This window comes from Xenopus laevis, chromosome 1L (genome assembly GCF_017654675.1).
Source record: "Xenopus laevis strain J_2021 chromosome 1L, Xenopus_laevis_v10.1, whole genome shotgun sequence".
NCBI classification, from domain to species: Eukaryota; Metazoa; Chordata; class Amphibia; order Anura; family Pipidae; genus Xenopus; species Xenopus laevis.
Window position 1 is genome coordinate 86,954,184 of NC_054371.1, and position 24,159 is coordinate 86,978,342.

Genomic DNA, 24,159 nt, shown 5'->3' on the forward strand with positions numbered 1-24,159 from the left:
TACTGCCAAACAGAAAGAGGCTGGTTAATTAAGGAAGTCAAAATGAGGCTAAGAAATAGACACTGTATCACATTTTCATCAACCCCTAGAGAATGTTTTTGACACTGGGATGACAACCCAAGACTTTCTCCATTTAAATGTGGCTCTTCTATAAAGAAGAAATTCTTCTGATAATTCTAATTGCTTTCTAAGTAAAGAAAGCTTGTTATAATTGGTTTTCTTGCAATGTACAGGATGCACTAATGGCATGTGAAGAACTACTAAACTTGGAGAAAGAGCAGAACAAACAATTGAGGGAATTTAACAATGCCAACTGCCTAACCAATGAGAACTTGAGAAGAGAGCTGATTGAGCGCAGCATGGAAGCAAAGCACCTTCAGTCCCTCTTAAGTACTCTGAAGGAAGATGGCCAGCAACAGGTGAGATGGTTGGAAATATCTGAAGGACAATTATGTGCAAATCATATCTTTATTATCAAGTCTAGATGTGATTTGCTATTGCTATTGGAAGGGAGCCATTTATTGTTATGTAGAAAAGGAAATTAGTTGTTTAAAGGAAACATGCTTCCTCAAAAACTATTATTTACACAATTCTATTTAAACAACTCTCTCAACCTGTCACTATTTGTAATATGAATATATGGGAATTGATGTACATGAAACATGTATTTGTGACCCTTTTGAACCTTAGTAAACCCTTATATGGGAACTGGTCTGCTTACTTCCTATTGACAGCCTAGAGAATAAGCATTGTACAAAATATGCGTTATGCAAATCTCAAATGTTGTACTGTCTGTATTTTCATATATTCTGTAGAAGTTAATGTAAGGAAAGGTTTTGTTAAATTTATGAATAGTAAACAAAATAACATTTCAGAAAACACTTATTTTATTTGTATATTTTTCAAGGGAATCTATTGGGTATTGTAGAAAATGATAAATAATCTAAATAATAGTTTTTCTGATTTGATCCAAGATGGTGTCTCTACATGAAATCACTACAAAATTAAAGTTCACATCCACCCAGCTCGACTCTACTACAGATCTCTTGCACAAGACTAAAGAGGAGTTGGCCATTAAAAAACAAAGTTTAGATAATGCAGAGACAAACATATTAAGCCTTAAAATGAGCCTGGAAGAGAAGGAATGTGTCTTAAGGGATGCTATGGATAAAATAAAGAAACTAAGAACTCATGCTGAGGTCAGAAAGCGTGAGGCAAAGCAGCTGAAAACTGAGCTATACAAACTTTGGGAAACCCAAAAACAGACTGAGAACACAAAAATTCAATTGGCTGAAAAAGAGCAGATGATAATAGCCATGCAAGGACATGCTGAAAATCTGACTCTGACATTTAGAGAACACAGACAAACTGTAGAATCATTACAGAATGGAAATTCTCAGCTTCTAGAAGTGCTTTGTGGCAAGAAAGCAGAGATACAAGCTATGAAGGTAAGGGAGCTATTCCTTCCATGCTACTATGTTTCTTGTTCTTAGTTTTTTTTAAAAAAATAATAAAAAATAACCATATATTCCATAAGGGAAGCTATTAAGTGTTAAATCTGCTGTTAAATTAATTGTATCTTTTTTTATTTTACAACATAAGCAAGTTTTTTTCTAAATATAGAAAATATACTATACAAATATTTTCCTAGGTAATCATAAATCAACTAAGAAACAAAATCTGTGACTTGGCTGGTGGCAATATTTGGCTGGCTTTGGGTATTGGATACTTTATTAGTATGCATTAGTACAGTAGTAAAACTCTGTAATAAACTCAGGTCTTCCACTTTATTGTATCATTAGTTGCATTGGTCTATTGAATAGAAATTATTCTTTGTAAAGTAGTCATTATTGTCATCTTCTTTGTAACTCATGTGGGTATAGCTTGCAGACTTGTATTTGTCTTTTATGTGCTCATGTAGAGCAGTGTTCTCTACTGGCAGATTTTTATTAAAGCTTGGGGAGGCTAAGCCTTCCAAAACCCACCTGACAAAAATAATATAAAAAGAAAAAAATTACCTCAGGCTGTGCCTCTTGTTAGCCAGCAGGGTATGGTCTTCTAAGAGATAAGCAGCCTGCTCACTACATCTCTATGAATATACAGAGAGAAGCATATGCTGGTAACTGAACCGGATAGAAGTGACCTGTATCTGGAGCGGAAATGCTACCAGCATGTGAAAGATGTTCTTTCTGACAAATGCCTTGTGGTTAACACAACAGCTATTCTTCTTGTTGGAGCACTGGATAGACAGTTTTTCACGTGGGACACCATGGGGGGGAGCACCCCATAAATAGGCCCGGGCCTAGGGCGGCAGGATTTTAGGGGGCGGCGTTCTACCCAACCACACCCACATTGGTTCACAAACACTGGGGATGCAAATCATTGCTTTGGTCCCGATGATGACATTTGAGCGAATAAAAGCGAGGGGACCAGGGCGCCCACGATGTAAATCCAGTCCTGCCCATAACATTATGTTTACAGAGTGCCACAGTCTTCCCACATATCCGCATATGGAATAATATAGGCAAGAAGCACACTTTCGTCTCATTAAAGCACTAAGTTACATGCATGCATCGAAATATGCAGTACAGACTTGTTTTATTGGTACAGGTATGGAATATCTTAATGCATGGGACCTGTGGTTTTCCAGATAAGGAAACTTTCCATAATATGGATCTCTATACCTTAAGCCAGGGCTGTCCAACCGGCGGCCCACATGCAGCTCACCCACATCAAAGTCTGCCTGCTGTGTCTGCTTACCATGTGTAAACTGTAAAAGGTATCACTACAGAGATTACTGGCCCCTGCATTGTTTAAATCTCAAATTCAGACTGTAATCCCCCTGTATTGGTCCTGATAGGTTTCCATGTCTCCTGCTCTGTTCTGCCTTCCCTATACTCCCTGTGTGTGTCATACTCTGTCTGCCCTATGCTCCCTGTGTGTGTCATACTCTGTCTGCCCTATGCTCCCTGTGTGTGCCATACTCTGCTTGCCCTATGCTCCCTGTGTGTCGTACTCTGCCTGTCCTATGCTTCTTGTGTGTGTCGTATTCTGCCAGCCCTATGCTCCCTGTGTGCCATACTGTGCTTGCCCTATTCTCCTTGGGTGTGCCATACTCTGCCTTCACTATGCTCCCTTTGTGTGCCCTGCTCTGCCTGTGGAACATAAGCCTGGTATTTGTTCTGGGGGTGTGTTAACATTTTAAAATTATTGTTAGGGGCCCCTAAGGTGTTTAATCATGTGCTGGGGGGGGGTGCTGTGTTATCCACAGGGGAGGAGGAGGCATATGGATTTAAGGGTATGTCTTAATGTGACTTCCGGCCTTCGGTACCACTGAAGTTGAACAGCACTGCCTCAAGCATTCATCATATTGCCTATATTTTGCTGTCAAGTTCTATTTTTCAAAAAATTCAGTTGCCTTGTAGGTAAGCTATTTGCATGCTGATGATGATATGTCATTGATTTAAAGTGCACTACACTTACTGCTGGATGGTTTGGGTGCAGTGGAATAAAGTTATGTGTAATGAGTTACATAAAACCGATAAAAATGCTGCTTAATGTCAGTTATTAATAGGGTAGAAGGATAAAAACATTGGTAGGCCAGTATTTTTTTCCAGAAGAGGTGGCAACTGCTGCAGCTGCAACGTTAATGGGGAAAAAAGTTAATTTTTCTGAAAAAGTATAGTAATATTTTTTACTAAAAAGCCATCTTTAAGCATTCAGCCCATCACTTGGTAATCCTACATATTGCACCTTTAGCTTCCCCAAAAAAATACATCACCCTCCGTGCTCTCCTGTGCCCAGGTTTTTATAGAGATAATAGAATACTCCCAGAACTACCAATCTTTTGGACAAAACTCTGCTGAGACAAATACCATGGAGACCTGGGCACTTGCAGGCTATTAGATGCAGATAACATAGATGCACATACATTTTCTGATGCAGTGTGGATAGCCGGTAGAGGTCTGGTTGCACAGCAAACTGTTGCTGGTCAGATGTGTGTGTAGAAATGTGTGTAGATTATAGCTATATTTAAGTGTGTGACTTGAATGTTACATCTTCAGTTATGTATACTGCAAATATACTGTGTACTTATAATGTTAGTGCTTATGTTTTTCAGACCAAATCAGAAACAAAAGATACTAGGATCCAAGAACTAGAGACATTGTTTAGAAACATGGAACTGGAGAAGCTCAGTCTAATAAATGCAAGCACAGAGAAGACCCTAGAAGCTAAGGAGTTGATAAAGGAAAGAGATCAGCTTTTGGCAGAGCTAAAAGTCACTCAGAAAGATCTTTCAAGCTTAGCAGGTAAGTGCTATGAGGTAGGAGTGTTTGTTTATTGCTGGTAATTAAAAACCTAAAAACAAATATGATGATTTTCTAAGTTACCAATGTTGCCATCTGGCAAAATGAGCTACAATTTGTAGCTATTGCCGCCTGGCCTTCATTAAGGTTCTCCATTAATTATTTTAAATGCGTTATGATGCCCTTAGTAAACCAAATTTAACACATGTTTTAAGGGGAGAACTATATTATATTCACAATCACCAGACAAAGCTACACATAAATGTACCGTGGTCTTATTTTCAGCTATAGATTTTTATCTTTTTGTATTATTGTGCATACTTTTTTTCTATCCTATCATATACCCTTTGGTTACAAGAAATAACTGCATGATTTTGGGACTCAGTAGTATAACTTAAAACAAACATGCAGACTTCTCTGTTTTGCAGAAGATTACAAGATTTTAAAAAGAAACTACGAAAATGGGCATGGAGAAGGGGATACAATATCTGTGTTAAAAATGCAGCTAAAAGCCACGCTGGCAGAACTGGAGCAGACAAAAACTTCTTTAAGGATGGTGGAGAGCTGTGATGGACATGGTAATAATAATAATGTCTCTAAACTTATGCAGTGATATTGAAATTTGAAATACACGTGCAATATTATTGCACTTTCAGTGTAATTGCATTTGTTTGGTTAGGTCTAGCTATCAGTGTGAATGACAAAATTGCATTTGTTCATTTTTTTGGCCCTTGAGATGCTACACATCAACAGAGGCCATTGTGCACCTGGATTTATAGCTCCGTTTAATCAGATTTCAAGGGTTCTTTTTGAAAGTACCATGGTCCTTTTAACCAAGGGTTCCATATTTGCTATAGTACCAAGGCCATATCCATTTAAAATGTCACTAACAAAAACATAATTAGAATTACATGTCTGAATATTACATTTTAGCCTGTTTACTGAACAATGTGTGCTTAGACTAACTAGAATGCAATGTTGTCTCAGAAACTAACATAAAATCCTTTTTGACTCATAATTCTAGAATGCCTATTAGGTCTGCCTTGAGGGGCGGATGCAGAGTGCATGTTTACTCAAATGGATGCATTTCACGAATTGCTTAAAGGGATGTTTAGTTAAACAACAGATTCATTTCGCCATACACAAACTGATTAAATCTTTGGGGCAAATTCACTAAGGTGCGAAGCGCCGAACGCTAGCGTTTTTTCGCTAGCGTTCGGCATTTTCGCTACTGCGCAAATTCACTAACGAACGCTGGCGTAGTTTCGCTAGTGTTACTTCGCAACCTTATGCCAGACGAATTTTCGCTAGCGACGAAAATACGCAAATTCACTAACTTGCGCAGTGTAGCGAACGCTACCTTTTACGCTAGACTTCCTTCGCCACCTCAGACCTGGCGAAGCGCAATAGAGTAGATAGTGATTGTTTCAAAAAAAGTCAAAATTTTTTCTAAGTCCCAAAAAACGCTGGCGTGTTTTCTACATGACGGGTGATAGGCTGAAAAAGATCAAAAATTTTTTGGGGCTCCCCTTCCTCCCCCCTACATTTCCTGACTCATGGCAACTTACCTAGACAGTGGGCACATGTGTAGGGCAAAATAAAATTTTTATTGGCTGATTTGAAGGTTTTCTAGGCATTTGTAGTGCAGATACGTGTTCCTCCATTGAAATTTGAATTTCGCGCCGTATGCAAATTAGCCTTCGCTAGCGCAACTTCGCTTTATATAGCGAAACAACACTAGCGCAACTTCGCAAACTTACGCTACCCCTGTGCGCAACTTCGCATTTTAGTGAATTTGCAGAGCGCTGGCGAATATTCGCCTGGCGAAGTGCGGCGAAGTTGCACCTGGCGCAACTTCGATTCTTAGTGAATTTGCCCCTTTGTTTTTGTACGATTTGGCCAATACATGGTACTTCGGCAGAGGAGTAATTGAAGAGGACCCACAGTTGCTTTTCACTTTCTAGTGTTAAGGTTGTTTGGGCTGTTGACCTTAAAGGATTGACTTGTATATTTACAAAGAAGACGTTTTTCACTTCTAGATGTCATCGTGTGTGAAATATGTACCACTCACAGCAGTTTTCTTCATATATTGACAGCTATTAAAGTTGCAATGAGAATGCAGAAGAAAATAACTTCCAAAAGAGGGCAAATAGATGAACTACAAAGTCGAGTACATTTGCTGAATGAAAGACTTTCAGCTGTTGCCAAGGTAATGTTAGTGATGCTGGGCTGAGGGTCAGCTTGTGGGGCCTTTTGCTAAGGAAAGTATCTTGTCCCCTTTATTTTTTTATTAATAACTGACACATTGTTAAGGATTTTCATACGATCTTGTTATGTGAACGTCATTTTGTGAACAATTGTCAAAGGTGATGAGTGTTTAGTATCTGTGCTGTCTAATTACGAGTCATGCCCATATTCACTGTCACAGTGAATATCAATCAATTAAAATATCAAAAGGAGATCAGTCTCCAAGGGTGTAAAGGGAAACATAACAATAACAAAAATCTTGTATAATTTTGTTACGATATCTGTGATACACCCATAATGGCAAAATTTCGATTTCAATGTGATGTTCTCTTTACACACGAAGATCCAGCAAGTTACAAATGAGGTTCTGATTTAGACCATTATACTTCGTTCACAAAGCGGCCATGTAGTGCTTTCCATTGGTTGTAAAGTGACATTGCAACCAATTCCATTAATTGTAAGATTCAGACCTTATTAGGAACTTATTGTGTCTTCATGTGTGAAATAAACATCAAATTAAAGGAGAGGGAAAGGTAAAATCACTGGGGTGCCACATTTTTAGACACCTCCCCCAATAATTCTAGTCCTTTACATGCTACCTTTAGTAAACCTACTGTTTGCTTTGCTGCCAATTCCATCACTGTCTTCTGTTTGTCACCCTGTCAAACTTGGATGAGTGTATGCACAATACAGAACTTTTTCTGAGATTTCTGTATGCACTTTTGCCTTCATAGATTTGGTGCAGTGTATTCCTGGTAGAACTGACACTTTTTCTTAAAAATTTAATGGTGGCATTTTAAGTATATTAAAAATATTTTGGTAATACCATACTTGATTTTTGTTGTTGCTATCTGTGCCTATACAACCTTTACAGACACTGGTTTCCTCTTTTATGTTTCGGGTTTATTAACACAAATGAGAAACTGTGAGTAAATAGTCAGAAAAAGTCTCCAGTTAATCTCTACTTCTCTATATTTTTATTGTAGTTCGTGTTGGGCATACATTTAGTTAATTTATTTTGGCCACACTATCTAGATAGTAGTACAAACAAGCCTACAATAGGCACACTAGCATGGACTAGCTTATTCTGCACATACTAATCCAATTTTCACATGCAGCCTGTATTACATGAAGCACATTGTTCATATTTGCCAGTGGTCACACTATCCATTCCAACATATCCTTTTGGTAATTTAAGACAAATATCTGTATCTTAAATCAGTTTATTTGGGCCAATGTAATAGCAATATTTGATATAATTTAAGCTGCTCTTGCTTAGGACCAGACAACTAGAAAATATAAACAAGAACAAACAGTTTAGAAAAGTTTTGTATTCTTCATTTAGGATAAGCTTCAGCTGAAAGAAGAAAAGACTAAACTGCTGAAAGAAAAAGAAACAGAAGCAAAAGAACAGCAAAACCTGTTTGGTCAGGTGGTGACATTGACATCTGAGAACAATAACCTTAAAGGCAATATAGCGTGCATGGAATCGGCCCTGGAAAAGGTTTCTTGATTGATCTATTTCTACCCCTTATTATATCAGGTGTATGCATTTTCTCTTTCTGTTCCTGCTTCCTTCCGCTTTAACATGAAAAGCATACTTGTGCAATGACATGCTGGAAGAGAGCAGTTTGGCATAAAAATACAGGCCTTGATACTATCTTTAAAACAGATACAGCTAATACAGAGATACTATTAACTGTTATTTCTGCCTTGCTGGGAATAGGTATAATTTTTATTTACAACTTGGACCATAAAATAAGTTAAAACCTTATTCTAGCCAGCTACAAGCGTAATCTTAACTGCATCTTTGTGCTTCAAGAAGAGTGAATGGCCCTAATAACAACTATTGATGTTTTGTGGTCATAAAGAAATTAGCACATGGCAAAATAATGAATATAAAAAATAGAAAGAAAATAGAAAGAAATAAAAAGATCAATATAAATGAAAAAAAACAGAAAGATGAAGTAAAAAGTCTTGATCTTACTTTGTGTGCCTTTTTATAACCTACGGTCTGCTTGGGAATAAACTAAGTGATTGATTTCACTGGGGAATTTCAGCTTTCCTTGTCCTTTATGAATTATCTCCTTTCTCTTAATCTTATCTTGAAGAGAGTCCTTATGCACTCTCGAACACTATTAATAAGGCAGTTAAATGAAATGAGGCATTAAAAGGACATTGTTATTAAATGGGAATAAAGTGAGAATATAGCTAAATGTCTGACTGCAGGAAAAACATTTCTGAAGCTACTTTCTGTACTTGCAGGCATCTCTGCAGTTGTCTGAAAGTCAGGCTATGATTCAACATTTGGAGCAAGAAGCTATGCGCCTAAGGTTACAACATACACTGGATATGAAGGTAATAAAGGGAGAGTAACATCTTTTCAGAGGAAATGTATGTGAGACTAAAGCTGGCCATAGACACATAGATCCTATCGTACGAAACGAGGATTCGTACGATTTTCGGATTGTGTGTGGAGAGTGCCGACATCTTTCGTTCGGCAGAGATCGGTCGTTTGGTCGTTCGGACAGGTTTGATTTTGACCCGACTGATCCCGCCAGAGCCCATTGCGCATCGTAATCGGATAGTTCAGATTACCCCCAATATAGCCATGCTTGTTAATGGCATATCGGGGAAAGATCCGCTCATTTGGCAACCTCGCCAAACGAGCGGATGTTTGCGTCTATGGCCACCTTAAGAGACCTTTACAAACAATCTAATTTAAGATAGTTTTTTAAATGTCTGGATGCAATTAAAGCTGCTGTTGTCAATGTTTTGTTTCAGGAGCTCAAAGGCCCAAGTGTAGATAACATTACTACAAAAACACAGGGTGTGCATCCTCTGCTTTCCTGTCCTGGTTTGGCTAACTTTCCATTGTTCCAAACAAATCTACGCTTCACACCGTGCAGTACAGTAAGCACATATTTATTTTAGAATAATCATTTATCTCTTTGCCTTTTTTTACACCTCATTATGAAGTGGTATTTATTTATGTGGTTTACAGTTGTTATACCCTATTATTTATATTCATATGTAGTGTTTTATTTTTATAGGTAAACTCTATTTGTTAAACATAACCCAATGTAGTTCAGTTATGTTATGATTCTAGTAATTCTAAAACAATTGGACTTGCTGAGAAATCATTGAAGACGTTTCACTACTCGCATGAGTAGTACTCGGATATGCAGAGGACTACCCACATCAGTCAGTTGAACTGAAGAAGCTACTCAGATGAGTAGGGAAATGTCTTTAATGATTACTCAGCAAGTCCACTTGTTTTAGAATTACTTAGATATCTAGATATACCATGACCTGGATGAATGAAAATCTTCATTGTCATTATGTTAAGTATTATACATGCATAGTAGATTAAATTTAAATGCAGTTGTAGGTTGGCATTCACACCTTCATCCAAATTCGTACAGAATATGATACTCCAAATTGTGGTATATAATATATATATATTTACTGAAGCCGAAGCACTCCTAAAACGGCAACCGCCTGGGTGCTGGTTATAGAAACATGTAGCAAACCTGAAAAGAACCGCACTTGTGATAAGTCCTGCAAGTGCGGTTCTTTTCAGGTTGGATATATATATATATATAATATATATATAATGTGTACCACCTAGGCTGCGCTCTCATTCATTTCAAGTAGGAAATCATGAGTTAAGAGTAAGGTCTCCATGCCAAGAAGTCTGGGAAGTCTTTGAGGTACGAGAAGAATGAGTCACCCAACAATCCAACTAAAATTCTAAGGTGGTTAACCATAATCTGTATGGACTTTTCAGGGTGTCAGAAAGAACACCAATACTGTCCTGCCTGTAAGGGTGGTAACTTCGTCTTTCCATGGACTAAAGAAATTGCTCTTCCGCTTCCCTTGTTCTGTATTTTTACCACTTCTTTATATGCCTAATTTATACATGTTGCAATATGACTGAATATTCTGGAAGCAATATGTGTCTCGATGAGAAATCCTATTTCCTTCAATAAGTGAGAAAGTATAGGGTTAAGAAAATAAGCTCTTAGTAAAAGTACTGGAAAGCATTTTTCATCATATGCAACTTTTTCATAACAGAGTATCTGTGTATAAGAAATTAAATAGGAAAACGGTACTTGGCAAACCTCACTTCAATTACTTACTCTTGTGGGTTAATTAAATTCATTTGGCAGTGGAATTAGCCTTACAGGGAATATTTTGAAGCTAGCTTCGTTTAATTAAGTGGTTTAGGTGAAGGGTTTGCACATCTACATCTGTGGTTACTGTGCTTTACCCCACTTGAAAAGGAGCACATCTGTTTTTTAAGGGGTTTAGCTTTACATATCCCTGCTAAACAGATTCTTTCAGCATCTTGTAGCCATAAGGTCAATGGAACATTATGCATTTGGCCATAAATGTGCTCACGTAGAAAACTTGACTCTCGTTGCTTCATACAACAGAGTGTGACAAACTCTCTGCTTGTGGCACATACTCCAGTTTGTGAGTGAATGCCATTAGCATCTGCAATAAGCAGTGTCTTTGCCATACTCCATTATGGCATTTGTTCAGAGGCGATATCAGGCCTTTTGACCTCTACTGAAGAAGAACCTGTATTTTAATAATAAAAAAACTGTCCTAAGCAAATCTGCTTTCAGGCTAATGCAGAATGGCCAAGGACATCAAAGTACAATTATATACTACTTACTAAGATGCATTATTTTTACAATAGCATGGATTTTCTTTGACTTCCTGATAAATTTGAAAATATGCAAACTAAAAAAAGGTACAAACTATATATTTATTATAGACAATTATTTGGTTTTTCAGGTGGCAAATAATTTCTTTATGGATAAGCCAACCAGGGATGTGGATCAATTTTCAGAGAAAAAGCCCATGATTAACGATGAAGAGCAAGCTGTGCATACAAAGGCCTGTGAGAAAAAGGATGCACAAACCCCCAGGTCCCACATTTCAAGCATGTAAGATTATAAGACAATTTTCCCATTATACTGAATGAATTACCATTCGCTGCAGTTAAAATTTAAAGGCATCATTTGATTACATAGTGTTTAATATCTGCTTTGTGGAAGACCATGTTGTGTTATGTATACCCTTTCAGTTTCCAACGATTTGGGTCACTGCCAAGCCAAATAATCCAAAGTACAAAAGATATAAAATATAAGATGTAGCTTATATATTCAAACCTCTGCATAGGTCACCAAACTCCAGGATGAATCAGCAACATGTACTGTAACCTGGATAGGAGATGCACCATGAATAGGGACATACTATAAATATATTTATTTCTGTTAAACACACCCTGTTAATTAACAGAGTTTTGTTTTAAATTATGGCAAATAAATAATCTGTGCAAACATATGGGATTCTTTCAGTAGTTGCAGTATCATCTCCATAAAGGCATCCAAAGGTAAAGTAACGGCTTGGTTTTAGAAAGTATTATAATTTGTCAAATTCCTAATGCCATGTTTTTAGAGATAATTCATGATTTATATCAGTTTCATTCTGATCAGTAAACATTTTTTGTAGTGCCTCAGATGCAATCCTTATAGAGTAATTAATTGGCTTTTATTGCCTGATATGGTGCTAGATTAGATAGTGGGCTTGCTGAGTCCCTGACAAGTACATTTCTGATATTTTGTCAACTAGCACATGGTATGCCTGAATGATTGTGCATATGTAAACTGAACTTTCCTTGTCACCCATGGCAGCGATTCACCAATGGGTTAACACCTCCCTTCGGGCCAATTGACAGGAACCTCCCCTAGCAAGATAAAAGTGCCCGCCACTCTCATACTCACTGTCTTTTTTATCCAGTCCTGGGCTGATGGAGTCAAGGAGCGTGCAGACGTAGTTTTCCCAGCAGAAGGGGGGCTTTCTCTCTCTCAAATCCCCCCTACTGTGATGGAGGTCCCGCTGCTCCCCCTTGGCTGGGGTTAGCGAGGGAAGGATGTGAGGTTACAGGAGTAACCGAGGGCCATAGCTTATCTCCCGCCTGTGCGGGTTAGGAAGCGCGGGTACGCAGGTAAGCGCCAATCGCGCGTGTACCCGGAAGTGACGTCAGCGCGTATGAGACGTAGTGACGTGCCGGTTGGAGTTCCGGCGGCAGCAGGATGGTGCGCTTAGGAGCGCAACTGTAATGGCAAAGCCATGGACGCCATTTTTCTTTTGGGAAAAGTTCAAACTGGCTGATTTTGGCACCAAAAACGCCAGGAATGGCGAAAATCACTGGGCCATGCATATATTAAGGCAGGTAATCAGAAAAACCTTTTCTGGTAGTTGTTTAGACATATCTTCTGGCTGGGTTTATAAGGAAGTGAGCTTCCTGTTGGCAGCCATTTGCAAAGAAGTTCACAGAAACCTGATTCATCAGATACAGGTATGTGCAGGAATGGGAGTTATTTATCTGGCATTGAGGTACAATCTAAAGGTGGTTCCCCTTTTTTATGCAGCACGTTAATGGATTCAGGAATGCCGGGCAAGCTGCCTCACCCCAAAGGGAAAAGGTATATATATAAAAAAACTCCAGAGAGAGAGAGATTGCAGGTGGCTAATGCATATATCTACTTTTGTCATTGAACAGCCTTCCTGCCTCTGAAAAAAAAGATAAAACGCCAGAAAAAAACAGCTCCAACACAAGTTCAAGAGGACGTAGGAGCTTCAACTTCCCAGAGGAATCAAGCCTTTGTAGATTCTTTGGCTGCAGTGATAAAACAGGCAGTAGTGCAAGGTTTCCAGGAGGTGGCTACATCTAAAAAAAGATCGAGACATGCTTATTCAAGACAAACAGAATCTTTATCAGAGATTTCAGAGGGAGTCTGAAATAGATTCTCCTTTAGGATCGGAAGATTGAAATGGATAAAGAGTCCAATTTCGATTTAACAGTAATAGAGCTGCTGATAAAGGCAGTTCGGCAGACACTCATGTTCCCTTTGGAGCCAGCCAAGTATGGGTATGCGGTATGCGACATTTATACAACACTTCTGCTGACAAATTATTTCCTTCTCTTAGAAAAAGATCAATATTCTTTTCAGTTCATGCTTCAATAAAAGAGATAATTGCAGCAGAATGGAAGAAAACGGAGAAAAGTATTTCTGAAAAAGTATCCTTTTGAAGAGGAAGATGCAAGGTGATGGGATACACCACCTAAAGTGGATGCAGCAGTCGTGAGATTAGCTAAAATAAACACTTTGCCGGTAGATGATGCGGCAGTATTTTGTGAACCGATGGAAAAAAGAATTGAGTTTAATCTTAAAAAATCTTTTGTTGCGGCAGGTGCAGCCTGCAGACCAGCAGTAGCACTGACTTCAGTCTCCCGGGCTTTGAAGGTGTGGCTTGCGGAAGTAGAGGAAGCAATCTCATCCAACGTGAAGAGGCCTAAACTGTTATGCTATCTGACTGCAAACTGGCGGTAGATTTTATGTCAGAGGCATCAATCGATCTGGTGCATCTCTTGGCAAGATCCATGGCATTGTCTGTAGCAGCAAGGAGAACTCTCTGGCTTAAACCTTGGTCGGCAGATGCAGCCTCTAAAACCAATTTATGCCAGCTTCCGTTTGAAGGGGAGATGCTGTTTGGTGAAAAGTTGGATACTATCATCAAAAAGGTCTCTGGAGGAAAGGTGTGTTTTTACCTCAAGAGAATAGAAACAAGAGGGTGAGATATGAAGCACCTTTTCACAGAGATAAAGAAAGATCTTTCAGATCATCCAGACAGTACAAACCTGGAAGGGAGTTCTATAGACAGTCATCATGGAGATCAGAACTCGAGAGGAAGTTCTAAAAGATCCAGAGGTTTCTCTTCTTCCACCTCGTCAGCACAGCAGCAATGAGATTATCTTGGCTCAGATGAGAGTGGGTGGCAGGTTGGCACAATTTGCTCAAGTCTGGGCCAGAGATGTTCAAGATCGCTGGGTATGCGACACTCTGGAAAGAGGTTTTCTGTTAGAGTTTGCAAAAATTCCGAAGAAGGATCATTTTCTAATTTCAGTTTTCAGAAAATCCAAGAAGGTTCAAGATCTGGTCCAGGAATACATGGATCAGCTATGGGCATCCGACGCAATAGAAACAGTCCCTCTTCACGAGAGAAGAAGGGGTTTTTATTCAAGACTGTTCCTAGTAAAAAAAAGCCTCAGGAGCTATGAGGCCAGTATTGGATACGAGAGAGTTAAATAAGTTTCTACAAAAGCGAAGTTTCAAGATGGAGTCTTTAGCGTCAGTCATCCAGGCAATTTCGATTGGGGATTGGCTCACAAACATAGATTTAAAGGACGCTTATTTTCACGTTCCAATTTACCAAGATCACAGAAAATATCTAAGGTTTGCAGTGGGAGAAGTTCACGTTCAGTTCAAATGTCTCCCTTTCGGCCTGTCACAGTCTCCAAGAGTCTTCACCAAGATTCTAGTAACCTTGATAGCCGAATCAAGAAAGATAGGAATCTCAGTGTTTCATTATCTAGATGACATTCTGGTAACAGCAAGAACACAGAGAGAAGCAGAATCTCACACAAAGAAAGTCCTGGAGTTTCTACAAGAACATGGATGAATTGTAAACATGGAGAAAAGCAATCTGATACCTACAAGATCCCTTATCTTTCTGTGAGCATTTTTTCAGACACAGGAGAATTTGGTGAGCTTGCCGGTCGTAAAGCAAGAAAAGATAAAACAGGCAGTGGAAAACTTCAGGAGTCAGGAAATAGTATCAGTGAAGCATTGCCTAAGGATTCTAGGCTTGATGTCATCAACAATCCAAGTTGTAAAGTGGGCAAGATGGCATTCGAGACCACTACAAAACTTCTTACTGAGACGAGTGAAGTGTCCTCAAAAAAACTTAAGAAGATGTTTAAAGATAACAGAAGATCTAAGAGAAGATGGTGGTGTGTGGCAAACAATCTGCAAAAAGGTACCCAACTAAGAGAACCAGAATGGACAGCTGTAACAACAGACGCATAAGGTATCGGCTGGGGGGCACACATGGGAGAGTTGTTTGTGCAAGGTTCTTTGGATTTGAGACAAGTATCCTCAAATATTCTAGAGTTAAGGGCAATAGGAAAAGCCCTGTTAGCCTTCACAGATGAACTAAGAGGAAAAAGTGTGAAAGTCTTTTCAGACAACATCACAGCAGTATCCTATATACAAAAGCAAGGAGCCACAAGAAGCATGGTATTACTGCAGGAGGCAGAGACGATATTCCAGTGGGTAGAAGTTTTGTTAGACAATCTGACAGCAGTACATCTTCCTGGGATCAAAAATCTAAAAGCAGACTTTTTAAGTCGCAGTATAGTAGACCCAGGAGAATGGAGTCTTCACAAGGACATTTTTCAAGACTTGATAGATACATTTGGAGTACCAGAGGTGGATGCCATGGCAACCGTTCAGAACAGGAAATGTCTGAAGTTTTTTTCCAGGTACCCATGCGAAGAGGCAGTAGCCGTAGATGGTCTGAGACAAGACTGGTCAAGAGGGCTGATTTATGTATTTCCACCAATTCTCCTCGTCTGGAAAGTTCTAAAGGAGATAGATCGGGAATCAGCCAATGCAATAGTATTGATACCATATTGGCCAAGAAGACCATGGTTTCCGTTGCTTCACAGATTGGCTCTGGGAGAACCCAAAGAAATCCCAAGATTTCAAGGGTGGCTATCCCAGGGGATGTATCAGTTCCATGGGAGGATCGTCTAGCCTTGAAGGCGTGGAGATTGAGAGGAAGGAGCTGAAAAAATTAAATTGTAAAGAGAAGGTGGTAGATTTCCTGCTAAAATCAAGAAAAAATTCTACATCAACACAATATTTCAAGATTTGGGATAAGTTTGTGCAATTTTTTATTTTACAGCATTGATGGTGGTGGATTTTCTTTTTTCTGGATATGAGAAGGGTCTGCACATGAATACCCTCAAGTGCAAGTGCCAGCCATCTCAGCACTAACAGGAAAGGTTTGGGCAGTTGACCCTCTAGTGAGAAGATTCGTCAATGCCTTGAAGAGGGTTAGACCTCACATACGAAGATATTCACCACCTTGGGATTTGCCTTTTGTCCTAGACATACTGACAAAACCACCCTTTGAACCTCTGGAGGATGTTTCATTATGGAATCTTACTCTGAAGGTTATCCTGCTAGTGGCCATAACATCAGCATGTAGAGTGGGTGAGCTAGCTGCACTATCATCTGTAGAGCCATTTACAGTGATATTTAAAGATAAAGTTGTGCTAAGGCCTGCTTTTAAATTTTTGCCGAAAGTCATCTCGAAGTTCCACATGGATTTGGAGGTATCCCTTCCTATTGTCCATCTCCAAAGACAGAGAAGGAGAAGCAGTGGCATAAGCAAGACTTGGTCAGAGCTCTCACAATATATTTGGAGAGGACAAGGACATGGAGAAAATTGGAACATTTATTTATCATTCCATGCGGCTTCAGAAAGGGTAAAGCTCCGTCTAAGAAGACAGTAAGTTCCTGGATTGTGGCAGCAATTGCAAAGGCGTATAATTCAGCAGGCAGGAAGGTTCCTCTGGGGTTAAAAGCCCATTCAACTCAGGCATTGGCAAGTTCCTGGGCGATGGAAGCCAGGGCATCACCAGAAGCAATCTGCAGAGCGACAAGATGGTCGTCAGTTAATACGTTCATCAAGCACTATAAATCAGATAACCCATTGGTGAATGCTGCCATGGAAAGTGACCAGGAAACAGAAATTACGGTAAGTAATGAAACAATTTCCTGTTTTTGTATGGCATGATTTCCTACACAAGCATGCTAGATAGAAACACAATGCTTGGGGGAACATGCTAAAAAAGGTGACAATAGAAAAATGATGCCATGATATGCAACCATAGAAATGGTCTCCACTGTATCTCCCATTTCAATCCATGCTTCTGTATATTTAGCACTGTCACTTGTGGTTTTCTAAACACTAATGAACTAATGAGTTCTTGAACATTAGTCTCTTTATTCATTTCTTTGTTAGCTTAAATCAACTTCTGTATCCAACGTTTTTTTCCCATTTTCAAGTAAAACTGTTATGTAGATTGCAGATTGGACCTCATACAAACATTACAGATGTGTAAAATATTTTGTTTTATATGATTATATCTGCGTGTCTGTGGCCAGCTTTATTTATTTATTTATTTGTACAGTTCAGCAAGATATTGATGACCTACAGATTAAGCCCTTCTAAAATGTAAATATTTATTTTCAATGATTTCACTTGAGCTAAGCAGTTTTCGACATAACTTACTTTATACAGTTAAACTATATCTGCAAGGATATTATTTTACCTCCTACAGATTGTGAGTAATATCTTTTTTTTCCAGAGTAGAAGTTACCAAAGACACAACAGAAATGATGTCAAGGTTGGACAGTTACAGTAGGTATGCTATTTCAAGAATTTCTTCAACAGTTTGTTTTTCAAGACTCTTGGGGGCAAATTCACTAACCAGCAAAAATTTGCCAGCGCTGGCTTCGCGCACATCGCAACACTTGCCAGGTGTAAATTCGCCTGGACAACGCTAATTCACGAAGATCCGAAGTTGCGCACAGGGTAACGAGCGCTGGCGAAATTACGCTCAGCAGTTCGAAGTTACACTAGCGCTGGCTAATTAGCATACGGCGTGAAGTTAAAGTACAATGTCTGTATATGCTGCAGCAAATACATTACACTACACTAGGCCAGGGAACCTTAATGAAATTATAAAAAGTTGTTATAATGCCATACACATGTGCCCACAGTATAGTTTAGGTGCCATATGTTAGCAAATTTAGGGGGGAAGGAGGGTACCCCCAAAAAAAATTTACGATCTTTTTCAGTCTATCACACTTTAAATAGGAAAAAACTATTTTTTGAGGAAGTACTATCTACTCTATTGCACTTCGCCTGGTCTGAGGTGGCGAAGGTAAGTCTGGCGATAGAGGTAACTTTCAGTAGTATCTAACGCCTGGCGTTAGAGGGCGAAGTTGCGCCAGAGTCTATCTACTTGGCGAAATTTTCACCAGCGTTAGCCACTTTGTCCTTTAGTAGATTTCCCCCTTAGAATAAAGTTGTAATGCTAATGTAAAAATAGCAGTCAATGCCTCTAGTTTGATTATAGCACCTAGAGCATATAGAGATTTATAGTTTTCGATTCCAATAATCCAACAAAATGATTCCTTCAGCACTGATAAATGTGTCCATTTCTAAAAAAAATTCAGGCTCTTCAGTTGGCAATGATTAGAATAAATGACCCCTTATATAAAATATTATAAGGGCAACCCCATGTGAAAACAGTACTTTCAATGCCCTCATCTAAATGGTAAATGAGACACACCACCATCTTTTTAGTATTTTCCAAGGTTTTCCTGCAGCTTGTTGGGCTTTTGCAAGCACAGTATATTACATTTGTAAATCTGGGTGTCTGAAAAAGCTGCAAGAGAGCATTGGGAAATATAGATTATATAGATATCCCAGACCAGTGCAATCTTTTATAAATCGGAATACAGGTCATGGGGGGGGGGATGCATAACACATATGCGCCCCCACATTACACATTCCTTGTACTTTAAGCAGATGGCTGAAGTTTGTTCTAATGGGAAATACCTGCTTTATGAAAATGAAATGGTGTGTGAGTTACTGATTCACTATAATGGGAAGTGCCTGCTAGCAGGTATAGATATATTGATTGCTGCAGTACTCCTTGAGAAGACCTTGGAGACTTTAAACTGCACAGTTTTATTAACGGGTTGTGCCTGAGGTAAAGGTAGACAGAAAGAACCAAGTACGGTTCAGTGTTTAGCTGGGGAATAAAGTGTAAATAAAGTGTAAATCCTCTGCTAAAGGATTGCCCTATAATGTACAGCATCACACAAGTAAAACCTTGAAAAAATGCTGTACAATTCTGTGATTTATCAAAGTAAGAAATGTAAATGATTTGAAAACTGCCGTGCATTACGTTTTCCTGTGATTTTTTAAATGCCAATGATTAATCATGATTTTTTTGTTACCACGATCATGATATTTTACATGCAACTTTTGAAAAGTGTTCCCTTAGATGTTTTCAGCATATGAGCTATAGAATGGTACTAATGCTTAAATACTTTATATGTGCCTATGTAGGGCTTAGCTGTGACTTTAAAAAACAATGCCAAAGCTTAAGCTACTCTTCCTTGTGTGATAGAATACGTAATAAATTTGCTTTATTTTTTCTCTACCACATACTGTATTCCTCTACAAGTTTTTACTAATTGCTAAATTCTTTGCTTTCTTCTTCTGCTTCTAGGGAACCTTTAACCTTGCACACTGTTGACCTTGAAGAGAAGGACCATTCGCTTTCTTTAATACATCCTGGTATGCCCCAAAGCTATGTATAATTAATGTATAATACAATATGCCCCTTTTTTATTTTTACTGTGTATTTGTGAGGTTCTGTATTTTGTTATCTATGGATCCTTGAGACAAGTTTTAGTCTGTCGTTTTATTTGGTGTTCTCTGGCACCATAAAAAGTCCTCAGTACTCACTAATGCCACGGGCTTGCACATATGCCTAGTACCAGGGACCTTATGGTGCGTGGTACTCTCAGGGCAAACTATAGAATCAAATATACAGTAAGTCCAAAACACCACTTTTCGATTATTCCTCATTTGTTAATTCAGCTACACGTGGATCATTTTTCTGTTGTTCTATGCTCCATCTGGCAGTTTGATGGCCAAGCCTGGGTTCTGGGACAATTCTCCATCTGCCAATATGACAGATGGGTTTGGTACATGCCAGGAAAAAGCTACCTGTCTGAATGTGTAAACCAACTGTAAAGTTTGGTGCTGAAAAGATAATGTTTGGGTTGTTTTTCAGAGTTTGTTGTAGTGGTTTAAAGGGATTGTTCACCTTTTAATTAATGTGTAGTATGACGGAGAGAGTGCTATTCTGAGACAATTTGCAATTGGTATTTATTTTTTTATTATGTGTGGTTTTTGAATTATATATAGCTTTTTCTTCAGCAGCTCTCCAGTTTGGAATTTCACCAGCTATCTGGCTGCTAGGGTCCAATTTAACCTAGCAACCAGGCATTGGCTTGAAAAATAGACACAAAAATGAATAGAGGAGGGCCTTAATAGAAAGATAAGTGAATGGACGCAAATCCCACCAACAATGTTCTAGCACCTTATACTGTACTTTATTTACATTTATTGTTAAATACATGTAAAAAAAACAAACAAACCATTACTTATTATTAGAGCCTTCTCTAAACCAGGAGTCCCCAACCTTTTTTACCCATGAACCATGTTCAATTGTAAAAAGATTTAGGGAGCAACACAAGCATGAAAACGTTCCTGGGGAGGCAACTAAGAGCTGTGATTGGTTATTTGGTAGCCCCTATGTACAATGGCCATCTAAAGGATGCCTCTATAGCCAGGAATTCAAAAATAAGCACCTGCTTTGAGGCCACTGGGAGCAACATCCAAGGGGATGGTGAGCAACCTGTTCCTCACAAGCAACTGGTTGGGGACCACTGCTCTAAATGTATTACTATTATATTGCTTTTATTATTTAATATTTTGCTTATTTACCTGTATAAAATAAATGATCTCTTGTGTGTGTTCTCTTTATGTTGTCAAATTTTAGAAAATTCATTCTCAGGGACCCCCTGCTACACCTCTTCTCCCAAGAAATTTGCCAAAGAACAGAATCATAGGGTAAGGTCTCCAGTCCACTCTTTACTGACTGCCCCATACAACAGCAGTGTGATCTCCAGCACCTTGGAGAGCAATCCCCTGATTCGGGATATGTTAAAAGAGGACTTAACCCTAGGTATGTTCATCATAATCTCAAGAACTCTGATTTCTTTAAAAAAGGGGTGGGTCACATTTTAGCATTTTTTTCTATATGTTCTACTCAAATATGTAATAATTTTGCAATAGTTTTTGTATAAATCAATAAATTACTTTGAAGTCATCTGCAAGAATGTCATTCATCTTAATCACTTTTCCACCATTTTAAATACTGTTGCGACCCTAGAAAACAAAGCGTTAACTTTAAAACAGCATCTGTGCAGCCGTAGAAGGTTGTCTGTGCAAAATAATAAAAATCTATTTAAAAATGCTTAAATATTTGTAAAGAATTTGTAAAGGTGCTAAAAAATGAAGCACCACTTAATGGTTTATTTGGCACACCAACATTGTCTCTAGTTATGTATGGACTGGTCATGATAACAAACAGTTGCAGCATGCTGCATCTCCCTCAGATAACAGAATGTGCTTGTGTGACTGTCCCTACTCACTGTTTCACTAACTAGAAAGTGCAAGAGTGTGTAGTCCCTCTTATGGTGTTAACTAATGTACATCACTGTTAGACTGTCTCATTTAGAGATACAATTAGCCTTTTTGTATTTATCTGCATTTCAATTTTCCTCAGAATGTCTATAGAGTACAGCACTGCAAAGAATAGTATCACATGTTCTTTAGGACTGTATTCCAAGTTAAGAAATGTGGGCTATTAAATGCTTAGCAGGCTATATTGTATTATTGAAGTGATCTCTATGACATAGTAGGATGTAACTTAGTATTTTCATGGAACTTGCTTATAGCCACTCTTAGTGTGAACTCTTTTTACATTGGCCTTTCTTTTCTGCAGATGGGAAACCCTCTGACCCCACCAATGTTCCTTCTCTAAATCTCCAAGGACGACTGGAAAGCTTGCAGTGCATGGCTGAGGAGTTACAAATGAAAAATAAAGGTACTAAAACTAATTGAGACAGTATCCAGTTTTTATTATGGCGAAAGTCATAAAATATCTGTTTTATCCAATAGAGGAAATCAGCATGTCAACTAAGACGACCCACATAGGGTTGCCCAGTTTGGATTTACATGATATATATATATATATATATATATATATATATATATATATATATATATATATATATATATATATATATATATATATATATATATATATATATATATATATATATATTTCTGTTACAGCTGTATTTTTATTCACTACTCAACATTTCCATTGTGAAATTGTGCTGCACGCATTTTCTAAAAATTCTAATGGGCAAAACTGTCAAATTCAAACAGGGAATTATTAAAATTCGATTAGAGTTTGTTTAAAAATTCGATTTTGATTTTTGAAATTTATCATACACTGGCGCTTAAAGAACTCGAATTCGACTATTTGCCACCTAGAACCTGCCAAATTGCTGTTTTAGTCACTGGAAGATGTCCTGGGATCAATTTGGAGTTGTTTGCAGCCTTCTTGACATTCAAGTTTTTTTTTGGAGAAAAAACTTGAATCGAGTTTTTAAAATGCGATTCGAATTAGATTCGAGTTTTTGGGTCGATCCTATTTACCCGAGTTTTGAAAATTAGATTTTTTTTATATATTTTGATTATCATTCTTGAATAATCTTAGTAAATGAGGGAGTTGTACTATTACTTCACAGCTATGCATTTCATGTTATGGGCAAGAATAACAAATACGTTTAACCAATATATACCATCATTCAAAATCCAAAGATATGTTACAGTAACCCAGTATGTAACGCACATATAATGCATCTGCTGCTGGCTTGTACAATTCGGTCTACAGGGCAATTATAAACAATTATAAAAACACTCATAGTATGTTTATGTTAAGGGCAGTAAAATGTAATTGAGCCTTATGTATGTACAGTGGCATCAGTAATCCACCCTTGTGCTTATATATTTGCGCATAAATGGGTTAATTCCATTGAGTACATTTTGCTGAGTAATGGCTGATACATAACTTTTACCCCTTTTATTTCAGAAATGTCATCTATTTTTCGAAAACATGATAAAGCTATCATAAAAGCTACAAAGCAGGAGGAAAAGCTAAAAAAATAATGGATTAATTCAAGAAATGTAAATCAGCAGCAACATTTATGGAGGAATGCACTCTTGAAGGAACAACCTGTTTAAATTGTGCACTCTGTACTATGGATATTTTAGAAGCCCATCATGGTGCTGTAAAGTATTAGCCCCCGTGACAATCTTACCCCTGTTAACTAGGACACTGACTGTTTGAGAAGCTGCTGTTAATGTTGGTAACCACTCCATGCAACCTCTCCCCTGTCTCCTGCATGTCTAATGTGCACATGTTTACAAGCAGCAATCCTTCTAGTTAATGGTTGACAATTTTTTAAAATGTATTCTTGGGAGTTGTATTTTATCTTGTGTACAATTGTATATAAACATTTTTTAGTTAAATGTCTTTGTGTTATTGGCTCAAATTACAGTTCAAAACAGATTGGAATGTGAGAGTAAAGGCAAATAACTATACATAACTAAAAGACATTCTAAAAAAAGAACACTTCAGAGGTCACTATAAAAAATAATAAATCTCTACAATTACATGCATGTACTTAACAATATCTTAACAAGTAAAGGAATGTATAATGGAAATAAAGGGGTGGGGCTTGTGCCCAGGAAACATGTAATTATGGAAAATAGAGAGTAATGTTTGTGCTTGCATGAGTCAAAAAATATTGGGCAAAATAAATATCCCACTAGGTTTCTAGTTACATGATCAGACTTATAAGTCAACTATAAGTTTGCTTCAACACTTTTTACACACTGTATTAGGGAGCAGTCATCCATGCTGCATTCTCAGCTGGTAAATGCATTACAA

General features: G+C 38.1%; 1 protein-coding gene across 3 annotated transcripts in view; it reads left to right on the top strand.

Moving 5' to 3' along the window:
* The window catches only part of LOC108711175 (coiled-coil domain-containing protein 158), a 38,143-nt gene extending 14,405 nt beyond the window's left edge, over window positions 1-23,738 (top strand). For 2 of the 3 annotated variants that reach the window (XM_018252639.2, XM_041591072.1), the window contains exons 11-24: window positions 234-419; window positions 975-1,448; window positions 4,121-4,310; window positions 4,736-4,885; window positions 6,404-6,516; window positions 7,900-8,058; window positions 8,820-8,912; window positions 9,339-9,467; window positions 11,361-11,512; window positions 17,854-17,910; window positions 19,792-19,859; window positions 21,133-21,318; window positions 22,141-22,242; window positions 23,299-23,738. In XM_018252639.2, the coding sequence (XP_018108128.1) occupies window positions 234-419; window positions 975-1,448; window positions 4,121-4,310; window positions 4,736-4,885; window positions 6,404-6,516; window positions 7,900-8,058; window positions 8,820-8,912; window positions 9,339-9,467; window positions 11,361-11,512; window positions 17,854-17,910; window positions 19,792-19,859; window positions 21,133-21,318; window positions 22,141-22,242; window positions 23,299-23,375 (2,136 nt within the window). In that variant the 3' untranslated portion in view covers window positions 23,376-23,738. The remainder of the gene's footprint in view (window positions 1-233; window positions 420-974; window positions 1,449-4,120; window positions 4,311-4,735; window positions 4,886-6,403; window positions 6,517-7,899; window positions 8,059-8,819; window positions 8,913-9,338; window positions 9,468-11,360; window positions 11,513-17,853; window positions 17,911-19,791; window positions 19,860-21,132; window positions 21,319-22,140; window positions 22,243-23,298) is intronic. The other variant, XM_018252647.2, reaches the window with a different exon arrangement.
* The last annotated feature ends 421 nt before the right edge of the window (window positions 23,739-24,159 follow it).